General features: G+C 40.7%; 1 protein-coding gene across 2 annotated transcripts; it reads left to right on the forward strand.

Moving 5' to 3' along the window:
* The first annotated feature begins 7,370 nt into the window (after nt 1-7,370).
* Nucleotides 7,371-14,006, forward strand: LOC146568739 (cerebellar degeneration-related protein 2-like). 2 transcript variants are annotated; one of them, XM_085285002.1, is made up of 7 exons: nt 7,371-7,433; nt 7,542-7,613; nt 8,276-8,388; nt 9,681-9,829; nt 9,930-10,097; nt 11,384-11,603; nt 11,762-14,006. In XM_085285002.1, exons 2-7 carry the CDS (start codon nt 7,544-7,546, stop codon nt 12,362-12,364), a joined length of 1,323 nt encoding a protein of 440 aa, XP_085141128.1. In that variant the 5' UTR covers nt 7,371-7,433; nt 7,542-7,543; the 3' UTR covers nt 12,365-14,006. The 2 variants fall into 2 exon arrangements, with proteins under 2 accessions (XP_085141128.1, XP_085141127.1); XM_085285001.1 differs by having other exon boundaries at nt 7,375-7,613.
* Nucleotides 14,007-15,146: the final 1,140 nt, after the last annotated feature.

The raw sequence follows: 15,146 nt of genomic DNA on the forward strand, positions 1-15,146 counted from the left end.
AACAGCAGTAAGGGTAGGTGGTCTGTGAAGCATGCATGACTTCAACTCTGTGGGTAGAACACATCAAGTGCCATAACAAAATATTCTGCAATAAAATGTTATGATGCAAAATACTGATTGTGTTTATCATGTCCACAATCTCACTTTTGCATGTAAACAAGTAGGCTTGATGGGGATATCATCAGTGAAAGTATTTGGTTAAAATGTAGCCCGATGATCGCTCTGTTGTACTGTACTACATCACAGAAATGCAAAACGTACCTGGATGTTGGAAGGCTTTTAGCTTAAGCTTGCAGTGTGCACCTGACCTGTTAGCTGGTGTGGAAGGAGATCAGATCAAGTTCTCACCATAAACAAAAAACAACTGAGACAAGATGGAAAAGTAAAAAGGCAGTGCTCAAGTCCCTTAAAACTGTTTTCTTTTTAATTGCCAGCAGGGGGCGATTAGTTTTTTTAAAAAGCAGTATAGAGGTCCATAGCAAAAACATCCTTCCTTCCTTTTTATGAATAATCTTATCAATTGTTACCGCAATAACACTATGGTCTAAAATTCTAGGTTCACATGTACTGTACTGAATACAACATGGTGCTAGTTTTCTAAATCATGGTCCCACAGGTCGCTACATCCATCTTTCTTGTACAGCTTATGTGGTAGCGCTGCAGACCTCAACAAAATTTCTTGGCCATCTATCTGTTATTCTGATGGGATATTATTCATTGACTCATCGTTTCAGCTCTAAACTGAAGGCTTTTTCTCAAACCAACATTTAGCGTCTGGCCTCACACACACCATCCATCATCGCTCCAGTCTGCTACGTCAGCGCTGCGCATTGATGCAACATCAGCCCTGTCGCTTTTCATCTGCAAACACCAGAAAACATCTGAACAGGAGACAGCTGCCAGTCATTGTTCAACCTTTCTTCTCATCCTCAGACTCTGCAGCTTCTCTTGGATCTTGATTCAAAAGCAGGGCAAAACTGAACCCAAGCCATAAGATGTCTCTTTTTCATAAAATTTCAGCACCGAATCAGGCACTTGGGCAATTTTCTATCCCTGTGCCTCTGTGATCCCCCTGAAGCTGTGGGAAAGAGATTAGCTAAATTCATCTACTTCATAGAGTTTTGTTTTACCCACGAGCCCCGGGCTGGGAGATTACTTATGAAATTAACTTTTTTTTCTTTAAAGTTTAGTGTTCCCACTCAACGATTGCTTTGATGTTGCTGTTCAGTGATAACACTTTGCTATCTTTCAGCCAAATCCAATTTCTCTTATCGTAATCGTCATCTGTCTCTCCCCATGTTATCTCTCCTTCTCTTTCCCCCCTCATTTCTCTCACTTATCATTTTCTGTTTATTGCATCCTGTCCGTGTAAACAACATGGAGGAACCAGTGTAATATAAAAGTAATATCTTCTTTAAACACACGCGCGGATGGCTTCTGCCACCGTCTTTGTCTCCCCATATGCGATCCTGCATGAGAGTTGGCATCATGCTGATATTTTTTTTTTTTTTTTGCAAACGCCTGGTTGTCACGGCAACACTCCTCTCAGCACCAGTATATCTCCCCATCCTTGGCTGTTTGTGCATGTGTCCAGAACAAAAGGCAAGAAGAAAGAGGAAGCGGAAAAGAAAATAAGAAATCACAACAAATTAAAATCGCCGCAGGCTCTCTGCTCTCTCCGCCTGTCAGGGAGGATTTCTGCTGAAAGACAGAGCTTTGAAGATTACCTTAAAACAAGCACGCACGCACACACACACACATGCACACATGCACACAGTCAACATACAGTATGTATTATATGTGTGTTTTTGTGTTGAGGTTCTTCCCCACAAGCACTTCCTCAAATCCCATTACACCCCCCGCTCCCAAACACTGAAAGGATCCAATCCCCACAGCCAAGACAGTTGGTATGGAAACGGATCAGTAAAGCTCCAAATCTTTCTTTTAACGACTCATTACTGTTTGCTGTCGCCCATTAATGTCACTACTTCCACGCTGTGGCAGCAAGAAACATCATTACTAACCCAGATCGCTGCAGGGATGAGGAGGAATATGTGAATTGGGTGGTGAGCACAGTGGCAATCATCTTGTTTGCCTTCACTCTTGACTGTAATATTTCATTCCCCCCCCCTCAACCCCATTAGTTTATCTGGCTTCCGTTTATTTGCGGGGCTATTATTGTGCTGCTTCACTTTACTGAAACACAGAAAACATGAGTGGAAATCTAGTCTGAGATGCTCTTCTAATCATTTTCTACCAGGGAGATAAGACAACAGGCCAGGCTGAACGAACGCATGGGGTCCCATTCTGCTGTTCTGATATTTCACACCCCATAAAATCTAAAAGGCAGTACGGCATCAACATAAAAGTAAAAAAAAAAAACATGGGTGTAAGTGCAGATAGGAGAAACACAAGCCGTGTTGATTTTGCAGAAAGGAGATCACAGCTTTTGTATCACTCTGAGCATCCAAAGCCCCGTGGAGAGCCCCTGCTCTGCCGTTGCTCTCATCTCGCTGACAGCCACAGAACAGAGACGCAGAAATCAGGAGGATGGTGGAGGCTGGATGGGGAGAGAGGGAACATGCTGAGGGTGGAGCGCAAAAAAGCGAGAGCACGTTGAAGATGAAAGGGCTGGAGCTAAGAGGCCTTAAAGGAAAAAGCTTATGATGTTACTGCAACTAATCTTCAACCTGCATGAGTAATCTTACCTGGGGTTGAGGAGGCACTGAGGCGTGTGACTTCAGCTATGACGGCTAGCACCAGCAGTGAGCGCTCCGGCTTCACGACTGCTCACACAGTCTTGGAATAAAACTTCCTCTGACTCAGCTGCCTGGCTAAAATGACACGTAGTAATTAGGATGTTTACTCATGGATAGTATTGTGCAGATGGCTGATGAATGAATTGCACTGTCAACATGAGAGTTTTATTGGAATGTTTCTCAGTTACACCCATGTGCTAATTACCCTTAGCATTGACAGCCTAACATCTCACTCACAATCTTTGCCTCAACAGAAGCAGATGCTGCAACTGACTGAATCGTCTGTTGCACCACATCCCAAAGGTGCTCCACTGGATTCAGCACTGTGGACTGTGGAGGCCATCTGAGTACAGTGGACTCACTGACATGTTCAAAAAACAATTCTGAGATCATCTGAGCTTTGTGATATTTGATATCCTGTTAAAAGCATGAAGATGGATACATTGTGATCATAAAGGGATGGACATGGGCAGCAACAACACTCAGACTGCCTGTGGCGTTTAAAGGGTATTAAAAGGTCCAAAGTGTTCAAAGAAAATATCCCCCGCACCATTATAAATCAGCAAAAGGCTGAACAATTTATACAAGCAATGAAGGATCCTTGTGCTTCTTCTGACACCACCTTCCAAATGTTGCAGGAGAAACTGAGACGCATCAGACCAACATTTTTCCAATCTTCTGTTGTCTAATTTTGATGATCCTGTGGAAAATGTAGCCTCAGTTTCCATTTCTTAGCTGAGTGGCATGCAGTGCTGCTGTAATAGCCCATCTGCTTTAAGGTTTGACTTGTTGTACTTGGGTTGTAATGATTTACTTTTGCTTTCCTATTAGCTCTAATTAGCAGCTTAACCATTCTCCTCTGACCTTTGACATTAACAAGGCATTTTTGCTCACTGCTGCTCACTGGATATTTTTTGTCTTTTTTAGATCACTTTCTGTAAAGCCTGGAGATGGTAGTGTCAGAAAAAATCCCAGCAGATTAACAAAAAAAATCCTGACAAAGTGACCTGTGGGTGTATGTATAGATATAATACTATAATACGATATAATCCATATATTGTTCCTTGTACAGTGACCAAGGGTCCCCTCACCGACACAGAAATACAGAACCCAGGTTTGTTTGGTTATATCTAAGTTCAAAGAGCTTTGTATAGAGGAAACTGCAGAGCAAATCTCTGGATTACTGTTAGCTGTTTCTGTCACGCAAATTGGATCTTATTTAATGTAAACTAGACACTAAAAACATAAAAGATTTATCAAATCTGTTCCTACTGCTATGTACTTTGGTTTGGAGCTATTTTCATGATTACATAATAAGTGTCTACATATTTTATTTGTCTGTGCTTATACTTTTGGGCTTAAGGTGTATTTCTGATTTTTTTAACTACATTATAATATATTCTGTAGCTGTCTGCTGTTATTGGCTTGTTACAACATATGCAATGTGCATAATATTGCTATACAGCCATAACAAATAATCCATCTGAGGTCTCAAAGTCATTAAGTGTATACTGTTGTTTCATCTGTTTTATGCACAATAGTAGAAACAGTGATTAAACAGATGAAAGATTCACATTATTTTACTAAATAAAGGGAACTCCTGTTTGGATAGGAGGATATACAAGGTGAAGGGGCTGAAGCTGTACTCATCATCATCATCTCACATCAAACTATTATTTATAACAAGCTGGCTGGATGGTTCCCAAAAGAAATCACGGAGAGTATTTCATCCTCTGCATCCAATAACAAAACTGGTTTTTGACTTCAGCGCTGATCAAATGCTTGTTTTTGTGTACACTGTGGATCAGCTCTTTGTGGTGTGTTCATTTATTAGAGCTTGGTTAGTTCGTTTGATGTTTTCAAATAAACAATTTCTTACAAATCAGTGTGCATGTATCGTCTTTGTCTGGTTTAAATGAGGACTTTCATATCTGGTATATGTCATGCTTGTCAAGCAAATTATGAAACTACACTGCCACCATCTGATGGTAAGAAACAGGACACTCAGTGAGATGTAGAGTAAAAAGCCAGATGCTTTTATTTGAAATGAACAGTTTAAAAACGTACTTTTACTCACAGTGATCTTATGTTTTATGATAGTTAGGCTTAAGACTAATTTATTTCGTTTTCTGCGGTTTTACAGGAAAGTTTTTGTTTCCTGTTTGTTTATTTGTTGACAGTTGTAAATTGGGATTTTCTATAACAGACATAATCAGCTTATTAAATATGAGGAATTGAAGAAATGGTGAGGATAAACACTCCTACACTTGGTGGAGCTTAAATGTTAAATACTGTATATTTGTCCTCACTATCAAGATTTTTTTAAATATCACTGACTAACAGAAATGGATTTTTAATTGCAGCACTTTCACTTCTAATGGATTAGTTTTATGTGATATTTTTTACTAAATTTAAATTGATGAAGTAAATTATTTAGAGTCACTATAATGGAATAAGATATTTAAAATTAACTAAAGAAGACATTTAAAAAAACACCAAAATAAATTATAATAATAAAAGTCTCTGGGAAGACAATGTCACTCTTATATTTTTGTAGGAACTATTTATTGGATAAAATCTATAAATTAATTTAAATGAAACTTTTTTCACTTTGTTAGTAATGAAATATTTTTGTGTCAAAAAAAATCATCCATTAAAATAAATAGATAATAATAATAACCTTCGACTTACAAGAAGATCCGTTTTTTAATTAATTAAACAAATGTAACAAGTATAACAAATATGGCAACATTTTCAAAGACTTTTTCCAACTTGAGAAAATACCAATACAGGCTGTATTTCAATATATAAAAGACAGATAAGGAAAATAATGTAAACATAAGTAACTAAAGAAATTAATAAGACATAAAAAAAAAATTCTAAGAACCGTTTTTCAACCACTTCAGTTAAACCACAATGGTACGGTCGGTTCTGGTTGCTATGGAAACGTGTAGCTGTTGGGCAAAACAGCGCAGGCGCAGAAGCAGATCTCCTGGGGGGGGGGTTCCAACCTTTATTTAAAGATTAGTGCAAAACAAAGTAGAATTAAACAGTACTACATTAAAGGTGTTGTACTTACAGAAATTGTAAACCATAAGCAAACAAACAAACAAACAAACAAACATTATTCAGAACCTACATTACACATACGCTAGGGGGAGAAGTTTTAGCTGATTAAGCCAAAAAGCGAAGAGATTGAAGGATCTTCATTTTTTTCACATACAGCCATCGTTTTTATAGCTTTAGTTTTAGAAGAATTCTTAGTTGAATTTAGATATTGCAAAAGCTCATAGGAGTATACATAAAAGGAGGGATGTCTTCCTAAACATTTGTATTTGTGAATATGAAATTTACCCATTAAGATTAACAAGTTAATCATATATCTGTTATCATTGTTGAATTGTCTTTGTTTTTTGTGGAGACCAAATAATACATATTTCCAAAACAGAGCAAATCCTTTAAATACATTTTCTGAGATAAAAACACATAATCTCTGCCAGAAGTCTTGTACAAGAGGACAAAACCAAAGAAGACGTATAGTGGATTCCTTGCAAGTCTTACAAAAACTACAGTTTGCGTCAATGTCTAATTTGAATTTGCTTTGAAGATAATCTTTAGATGGGTAAATTCTGTGTATTAATTTATTTTATTTTTATTCGTTCCACATAATATCATCAGTCAACCGGTTCCAGAAAAAAATTACATATGGTAGCGTGGTTATACTATTCTGAAATAAAGATCTCAAAGGTTTATTGTTGTTTTTTGAATGCTTAGAAAAGCATATCTTACCAACAGTTTGTATTGGAGATGCCAATGGCCTGTGGTCTGATGGGATATTAGGTTTATTCTATAAAAGCATACAAACCCCTGACTGATAGCTAAATTGAAATGTAAACAAAATTCTTCATAGAAGAAAAGCATACCATTTGAATCGAATAACTGGTTAACTAAAATAATATTGTTCCTAAACCAACTATCTAAAAAGATAGATTTTCTGCTGTTCATTGATGACCGCAGATCATTAGCCTACGGTATTTCTGCGGTTCTACCTTCGTGCTGTCATGTTTCTGCAGCGCCCCCGTGTGGTGGCTATTAATCTTTGGCGGACCAAACTCGGAGGAGCAGGTGTGGCGACCTGATGCCGGAAATCACGGGTGCTAATCTTCACAATAAAACCACAATTTTGTTTTACCTTTGTTAACCAGACATTACTACGCCACTGACGTTTAAATACAGTGGAATCGTTTTTTTCTCAAATTAGTTAACATCCAGTCCGCACACGTTCCTGTTGCTTTTTCATCTGTTATTCACAGATTCCACAATAACACGATTTAGTTTTTGAACCCAAATTAATATATTTCTGCTAAAGTGCCCAGCTTTTTAATTAGTGTACTTTAAGTTTTACTTTGTATCTTTTGTTCTCTTGCTGTTTATCTGTTTCTTTTTTTCTTTCTTCCTTCCTTTAACATATTTGTATTTTTAAATCTTTATGCTCTGTCGTCTTCTTTTTCTGGTGTCTTGGTGAAACACTTATTCTGAAAAACCAAACCGGAAAGCGTTCCCGCGCGCGGACGATTTCATGAGCGGTGAGCTGGAAGTAAGACTGTCCTATGATGAGCGCGCACCGGTGCCGGCTGTGGGGGGTAGAGGACGCTGACTGAACCGGTTATCTTGGTATATCAAAGTCCTTTTTCAAAGTGTTTCGTGTTTTTAATGTAGATAAATCTTTAAAGAGTTTGACTGATTAAATAAATTAAAATAAAATCCCGAGGATGCTTACAGACATGATTGTGGAGGAAGAATTTGAGATAAAGGAGGAGGAACCGTGGTACGACAAGCAAGACCTTGAACATGGTACAGTTTCCTTTCAGTCTTTGTGTCTCTGTGCTTAAAGATAAAGATTCGCACTTAGTCTTTATTTACCCTGCAGGCAGAGAATTACAGGACTGTTACAGCTGATAATGATGCGCGGTGTTTAATATATGAATGGCATTATAAGTAATTTTAAAAATATGCACGGGCAATATTTGCATTAATTTCTGTGGGTTTTAAGTCGGGGTGGTTTATTTAGTCTGAAGTCTGATTTAGTGGAAATTTTGCGAGTCCTAGAAGTGTGCGAGAAAATCCAGGAGTCAGCAGCACACTCACATATGCGGCAAAAACAGAACCGCTCTGCCTGAATGTGCCTCTGACTTTATTCATCCTTTCTGCCTGCATGGGCTGCTTTTACGCTAGTGGCCGTGGGTTTGTGTTCCTGTGTGTGTGCAAAAATCACCTTCAGATTTTATCATGTTTTTGTCCATGTAGAGTGAAAAAGAGCTTCGCCTGTAAATGTAAAAGTGCATGCCTTTATTCCTTTCCTTAATTGAGTTTCTAAAGAGACACTTTGTGTTACTGGATTGCTGCCAACACCAACAGCACCTCTGAAAGCTGCTTGTCAGGTCTCCTTCACCATTAGTACAGAGCCATGAATGCTGAAGGACTTGCAGTTTCACCTCTCTTCGTGTCTCCTGCAGACCTGCAGCTGGCAGCCGAGCTGGGGAAGACCCTTCTGGAGAGGAACAGGGAGCTGGAGCAGGGGCTCAAGCAGATGTACTCCAACAACCAGGAACAACTGCAGGAGATCGAGGTAAATACCTCCCTTCTCTCACAAAGTATAGTCCTAAACAGAGCTCTCATTAGGCCAGGCTGTGCTGAAAACATCAAGAGATGAACCCGCTTCTCTCACACAGCTCTGATTTCCTCTTTAATGCTTTCAGGGTGTTACTAAATGTTAACACGAAACATTTTGCTGTACACAGCCATTTCTTCTTCTGGGGATGGACAGTCATGTGTCCCTTTACCTTCAAACTCCCGGAAGGCTGTGGTCCAAAACAATAGAAGCTCAGAGTCAAAACCTTTTCTAAGAGACTTCTGACTTCCTGCTAAATTTAAGTAAATAGGCTCAGCCCGGGGGGGCTCTAAATCCATCCCTGCATTAAACTGCTGACATACACAATTAATCTCTTAAGACCTGCAGCAGACACACGTGACTTCAATGTTGACCAGTGCTAGGATCGATTTGCTGATTTACGCTCGCTCTTTGCTGGATTGAAAGGCGATTAATAAAAAGAAGCACCATGAACACCTCATTTAAAATGTACAGCTTGCCTTGTTGACTTTGGACTGTTTATGTTAGCGTGTCCGGGCAGAGTGAAGTTACTTATCAGCTGGGCTTTTTTCTTTCTTTTGATTTTACGCCAACTGATTACATGATGTAAGTTTCCTGGCTGTGACGCCCTGTTAGATAATACGTCCTCAATTAATCTGGGACTTAAGGGAGGCATTTAGGTGTTACTGGGAAATAAAATTGTCGAGCTGTTAACCTGCCAGAAAAATGCTCAAATAGCAGCATGTGGATAATAATAGTAGGTTTATGTTTACACTGTCTTACTGTTGGTCCTCACATCAAACATGACGTTTAAATATTGAGTATCTGCTCAAAATGCTTATTTAAGAATTTTGGGGGGGTTTTGTAAATCTACTCTCGACTCTGTTCAAGTCAGTGAGAGAAGATTCTTTAAAGGTGCAGAAGCTTCACCTACAAGCTGTTCAAACCTTTTGTTTGTGAGGGGCAGCCAATCAGATGAAAGTGGGCTTACAATGAGGGGAGCTTGGAAAAGAAATTCAAGCTAGGCTTTAAAGGGAGAGGAGCTAAAATATCTGTCAGCTGGATAATGAATTATTTTAAACACTGAATCATGCAAAGCTACTGTAGAAGACGGCGAACATAAAAAGATGAGTTATCAGCGATTTTTGTAATGATTTAATCATTAAAAATAGCTGCTCATTTGACCTGCTAATGACTGATAGTGTATTTGTTAACAATAATAGATGTGTTTCTCCTTTTAAGCTCTTATCACCTTTTTCTCTCGCCTCCAGTACTTGACAAAGCAGGTGGACCTCCTCAGACAGGTTAACGACCAGCACGCAAAAGTGTACGAGCAGCTCGACCTGTCGGCCCGAGAGCTGGAGCAGAGCAACCACAAACTTGTTCTGGACAACCGGGCAGCCGAGCAGAAGATCCAAGGGTGAGACATTTATCACCAGTTTCTTATTAAAAACTTTTTTTTCTTTGTTTTTGTTTTTTTACTAACTTTGTTTTCACTGGTTTTTATTTTTTCTGTGCAGGCTTACAGAAACAGTGGAGCTACTGCAGATGCAGGTGGAGGAGCTGCAGCATCAGGTGGAGGAGCTGAAGCTGAGTCCCTTTCCACCTCAGAAACCTTCACACAGAGAGAGCTGGCCTCGCAGCACTCACAGCGTGTCCTGCCTGCAGGAGCTGCAAAACACACTCAGGTGGGTAACGCGCAAACACAAATTATCACAGACCAGTGGAGCTTAAATAAGGAGTCGAGAGAGCTGACTTCAGACGGGCAGATCTGAAGCTTGCATGTGTTTATATCATCATGAATGGTTCTGGGAGCCATTTATGATGATGTCGTTTTCCATCTTCCCTGCCTAATGTTACACGCTCACAGTAAAAGGGGCCCAAACCTCCAATTATGAGGTAAATGTAAGTAAAAGTAAACACTGTGGGACAAAATTGACCACTGATATAACGATATCTCTGCACTGATTTCATTACACAGTCATCTGCTGCAGGCACAACATGCTCCATGATGACTGTATGAACATATTCTCTGAAAAACATCTGCAGGAAGTCGTATTCAGGCACTCAATCTACTCAGGGGTGCAACAGTGCAGGGAGATACTGTAGTCCTCAGTTCAGCTGATCTATCTGCACTGATCCTGCTCTTCCTGGCAGCGGCTCGTTTCTACCTCGCAGAGGCCTGCGTGCTTCGTGCCCCCGTCACTTGTTCTTGATCTGTAGTGTGACGCGTTCATTCACAGCCTCAGTTTAGTCTCTGTGGTGCGTAATCCTGTTAGCAGGGCTTCTTCACAACATGCAGGAAGTCTCAGTGATAAAGTCAGAGAGCGGTGGTTGAGGTTGGAAGAAAGGAGGTCAAAGTCTCGAGCTGAGAGAACAACTGTGTCTCAATATCTGTCTGAAGTTAATGAACTCTCACACAGGCTGCCCGGTGCTACTGATAAGCCCTTGATTCCTTGCTTAGTGTGCTTTCTTTTCACCGGTCGTTACTTATTTATTGTTTTCAGCTCTTCTTTATCTTGGATATATATAAATTTTCACCCACACATCAAGACAAACGGATGAAGCTGCAGATTTGGTTTAAATTGTCAAAACGCTTAAACGGTCACAAAACACATAAGATTTAAATGCCAGATTGAACAGCCTGGCTGCTGACCTTTGACCCTTCTCCCAATTGCATATATTGCCACCTTTTAAGTTGTTAAGTAACATTTATAAATAAGTGATAATGGATAAGATTAGCTGAGGAAATAATCTCCATTAGAGATTCTTTCGCCGGGTTCCTGTGGAGCTTTTAGCCATATCACATGGTCTCTATCAGCCAACAGGGTGCTCTCCTGGGAGTCACTGCTTTGGTCAGGACTGTAGCCAACCATCTGCTGGCTGTAGCTTCATATTTAGTGTCCAGACATCAGTTCTTTTATTTAAATACTGTATATGGAAATCGGGGTCTAAAATGCACCTGTTTGTGCAGGTACGACTACGATCCCGACAAACCCTCAAAGGATATCGAGCCGTCTACCACATCATGGCAGGAAGAGGAGCAGGACTCGCTGCGACAGTCCCTCCATGCTCTTCAGACACAGTTTGCCACTGAGCGTGCTCGGAGGGAAGAAGCAGAGCGAGAGGCTGAGCTGCTCGCCAGAGAAAATGCAGAGCTGGAGCAGCAGCTGGCCGGGATGGCAGGATGTCAGGTAAGACTGACACCAGTATCTCTCTGTCCTTAAATTTGTTTCCGACTTGCATCCATCCACTTTCTTGATCACTAATCCAATTTAAGATCACGGGTGGCAGGTAGCACCCTGGACAGGTCGCCAGTCTAACAGTTTGTCCAACTGTCTATCTTCATCAGGCCAGACTGTCTGAGCTGGAGCGCGAGGCGGAGGAGCTTCGTCAGCTCTGGAAATCAGAATCCTCTACAAGATGCAACAGGCCAGACGTCCTCCACGGCCTGCTGCCACACACAGTGTTCCTCAACCCAGAGGAGGAGAATGACGGAGAGGCATCTTTGGCTAAAAGCCCCGCGGTCCTGAAGCGCTGGAGAAGTGAGCGGCTGATGAAGGCGACGCAGATGCCAGACTCTCCTGACAGGGTCTATGACCATGAGTGCTCCTGCGTGCGCCGGGCCGAGGTAGTGAAATATCGCGGGATCTCGCTGCTCAACGAGGTTGACGCCCAGTACAGCGCCTTGCAGGTGAAGTACGACGAGCTGCTTCGGCGCTGCCACTCTGAGGAAGACGAGCAGGACAAACTGAGCCACAAGTCAGTGCAGACTGCATCCTTCATCGCCACCACATTCCCTCCTCTGACAGGCAGGGAGGGCTTTGAGGATGACTTTCACCAGCCGGAGTACAAGAAACTCTTCAGGGAAATTTTCTCCCGCATCCAGAAAACCAAAGAAGACCTGATTGAAAGCCGGGGGAAACACTCAGCTGGGAAAGCTCTGCCTAATTAAACACTTGTAAAAAGTTAAAAGGGGGGGAAACAAGAACAAAATAACCGTCTAATAACCGTCTTCCTGTTTTGGAACAGCTCTTCGAAAGACTTTTATCTACCCAGAAACTGTGATCGCCGCAGATAAGGGCAACACAGGAACACAAAGGCTAACACCACCAGCTCACGTCGCAGATGTGGCTCGTTTTGCACAGAAATACCAGTGCCTGACGCCACCGTCTCTACTGTGCAATCGCTTTACCTCAATTTGCGAAAACGTGTTCACAAACAACCTCCTGGGTGAAATTTTCTGGGGGAAATTGTCTTCCTTTAAGCCAACTAGTTTGAGTCACACAGTTTCCTTTTAGAGAAGAAGCATTCTAAAGTAAAATCATCAAGTTCCCAGTAAAGATGCAAAATTCTAGAAAATATAGAAAGTGTACGTCTTCCTTAGAGTAAATACTTCCTGGAAATCAAACCACATCAAAGCTTGAACTTAGGCTCTGTGACATTTGTTCTAACACCCAACAAGTAGTCTGAAACATTAAGTGTTTTAATTTTACTGTCGGAGAAGACAAATATCCCAAAAAAGTACACATTCAAGAAGCTAGAGCTGGGACTTTTAGCTTCTTTATTGAAAAAACAGCCTTGGTCCACTGTTTTCTGATTCTGCTCCGTTTATGGTTACAACCAGCCGTTGATGGAAATCTTTGCCCTTTAGCCTATCGGCGCTCCACCAGCCTCTTGTTAACGGTGCGTCTCAGAGGTGCTGAGCAGGTATTGTGCTGAGACCAGAAAGGGAACAAAAGCAATAAAAGTTGTTGGCCAGGCAGCTAAACAATGACAGCGTCTCGTCTCAACTCTTTGGATCACATGATCACAATCGCTTTTATATATTAACTCCAAATGGCGTTGCTCTTTCTGGGAAATTTCCAACATCATTATTAGGAAATTATGGACCTGTGAAACAGAAGACCATGTCTGTTTTGGGATTTTTTTTGTTTGTTTGTTTGTTTTTAACAGAGCTCATGTGAGCTGAAATACTTTATAATTTATGTTTTTCTTCTCCGCTGTAGCAAAAAAGTGAATTTCTCGATGGTAGTTTTCCTGCACTTGTTAGAGTCACCATTGCAAGGTTGACTAAGTCTGGGTATACAATGAATGACGTATTTGTGATGGAGTTCAGAGGTGATTTTAGGTGCTCTAATATATTAGGGTTTTTGTAACTGATGCATTATCCTCCTGAATTTATACTTGATTGTCTTATGGTAGTTTAGATGGCTGTAAGCGAATGTTATAATAAAGTTTACCAAAATATTAACTGTGTACTTGATAATATAACCTGTAACGGTGTCTTGAAGCTTTTTCTTAGCAGCACTTCTGTTGCTTCTGCTGCCCGATGTTCACGAGTCCTTGTTCAGCTTAATAACTGTGCACTGCTGTATCTGTAGATGTCTGTAAAATCTCAATGAGATGCACTTTAGAATTGCACAGGCGTTTTCAATGCTCTTCTGACACTTTGCGCGTGTGTTGTAAATGTAGCTAGCTAATGCTACATGTGATGTGCTACTGTCTCCTTCAGAGACCTGAATAATCTGCTGTGTTTTTCGCTGTTTCGTGGTTAATGTTACTTCTCTGAGCCATTAAAACATGAAGCAAGCTGAGATGGAGGCGTGTGTGTGTGTGTGTGTGTTTACCATGTTTACATCTTTGTGGGGTCCGAAAATTTGAAGTTTACTGTACTTGTGGGGACCAACAGTCGTTATGAGGACAAAATCACCATCCAGACATGTCTGAAGGCATTTTTGAGACTCAAAATGAGGTTTTAGTGTCAGAGTTAGGGTTAGGCATTCATTTTTGGTGGTTAGGGTAAGCGGCTAGGCAAAGCATTGTCAATTAGATGTCCCCACAAGGGTATGAAAACACAACTGTGGATGTGTTTTTTGCTCTAAAATACAATTAAATCTTATCTATCGAGAAAAACGTCACTGATCCGCTTTAACAATCAGATAAAAGCTTTGAAGTCAGCCACACAGACACAGGGCTAAGGCCCAGCCCAGTCTAAAAATAAAACAAGAGTCATTACAAATTCAAATGAGATAACTGCCCTGAGCCTTGTGGGAAAATAATGGTGCTGTAGCAAGAAAAAATCAGAAGTTATATAAAAACAAACAGTTTATAGGTTACGTAAACATGTTTAACCAGCAGCACAGTACCAGAGACACAGTGGGATTTTTCTAAATGCTTAATTTTAATAACAGACCATCCAAGAAGTCTGTGCTTAGGTTGAAGGTGCAGGTGTGCATTAGTGGCGGGATCAGGAAGGACATCCTGTCTTTGTTTATTTTGCATAAGCAGAGAAACTATGGAAGTTTTATTATGGTCAAATAGTCTGAACGTTTTGGCATTAATTGCGTAAATGTTTATTAGTTTTTAATTTTTAAAAGGGAATCTTCTTTGCGTCTGTTGACATCTACGTACAAAGTAATTCACATTAACTACTAACTTGTACCCCAGCCTTCATCATGGCTCTGGTAAAATCATGTTACTCTTAACATGAATTTCACCTGACTAGTCTCTACTAGTCAGGTGAAATTCATCCCCCGGGAAGCATGACCATACCAGGCTGAACTCACTTAAGATGGAGCGCCAATCCCTGGATCCCCCTTCACCCCCACACCTTACACTGCAAGGTTAGCCACAAATAGTTCTTGTCCTGGTGCTTGCTTCTTCCTCCCCACTATCACCATAGCCTTATCCACAGGAGATGAGCTGATCTTTTGGGTTATCTGTCCAATAGTGTA

This window comes from Mchenga conophoros, linkage group LG8 (assembly GCF_057382185.1).
Source record: "Mchenga conophoros isolate Kocher_MC1m ecotype Shallow Benthic linkage group LG8, M_conophoros_male_GT1.1, whole genome shotgun sequence".
NCBI classification, from domain to species: domain Eukaryota; kingdom Metazoa; phylum Chordata; class Actinopteri; order Cichliformes; family Cichlidae; genus Mchenga; species Mchenga conophoros.

What these genes read in the sequence shown, in the direction of transcription:
- LOC146568739 (XM_085285001.1), top strand. Translation starts at nt 7,532, where the DNA reads ATGCTTACAGACATGATTGTGGAGGAAGAATTTGAGATAAAGGAGGAG. An exon ending in CAAGCAAGACCTTGAACATG is followed by an intron (nt 7,614 to 8,275) that starts GTACAGTTTCCT and finishes TGTCTCCTGCAG; the next exon opens with ACCTGCAGCTGGCAGCCGAG. An exon ending in GCCGAGCAGAAGATCCAAGG is followed by an intron (nt 9,830 to 9,929) that starts GTGAGACATTTA and finishes TTTTCTGTGCAG; the next exon opens with GCTTACAGAAACAGTGGAGC.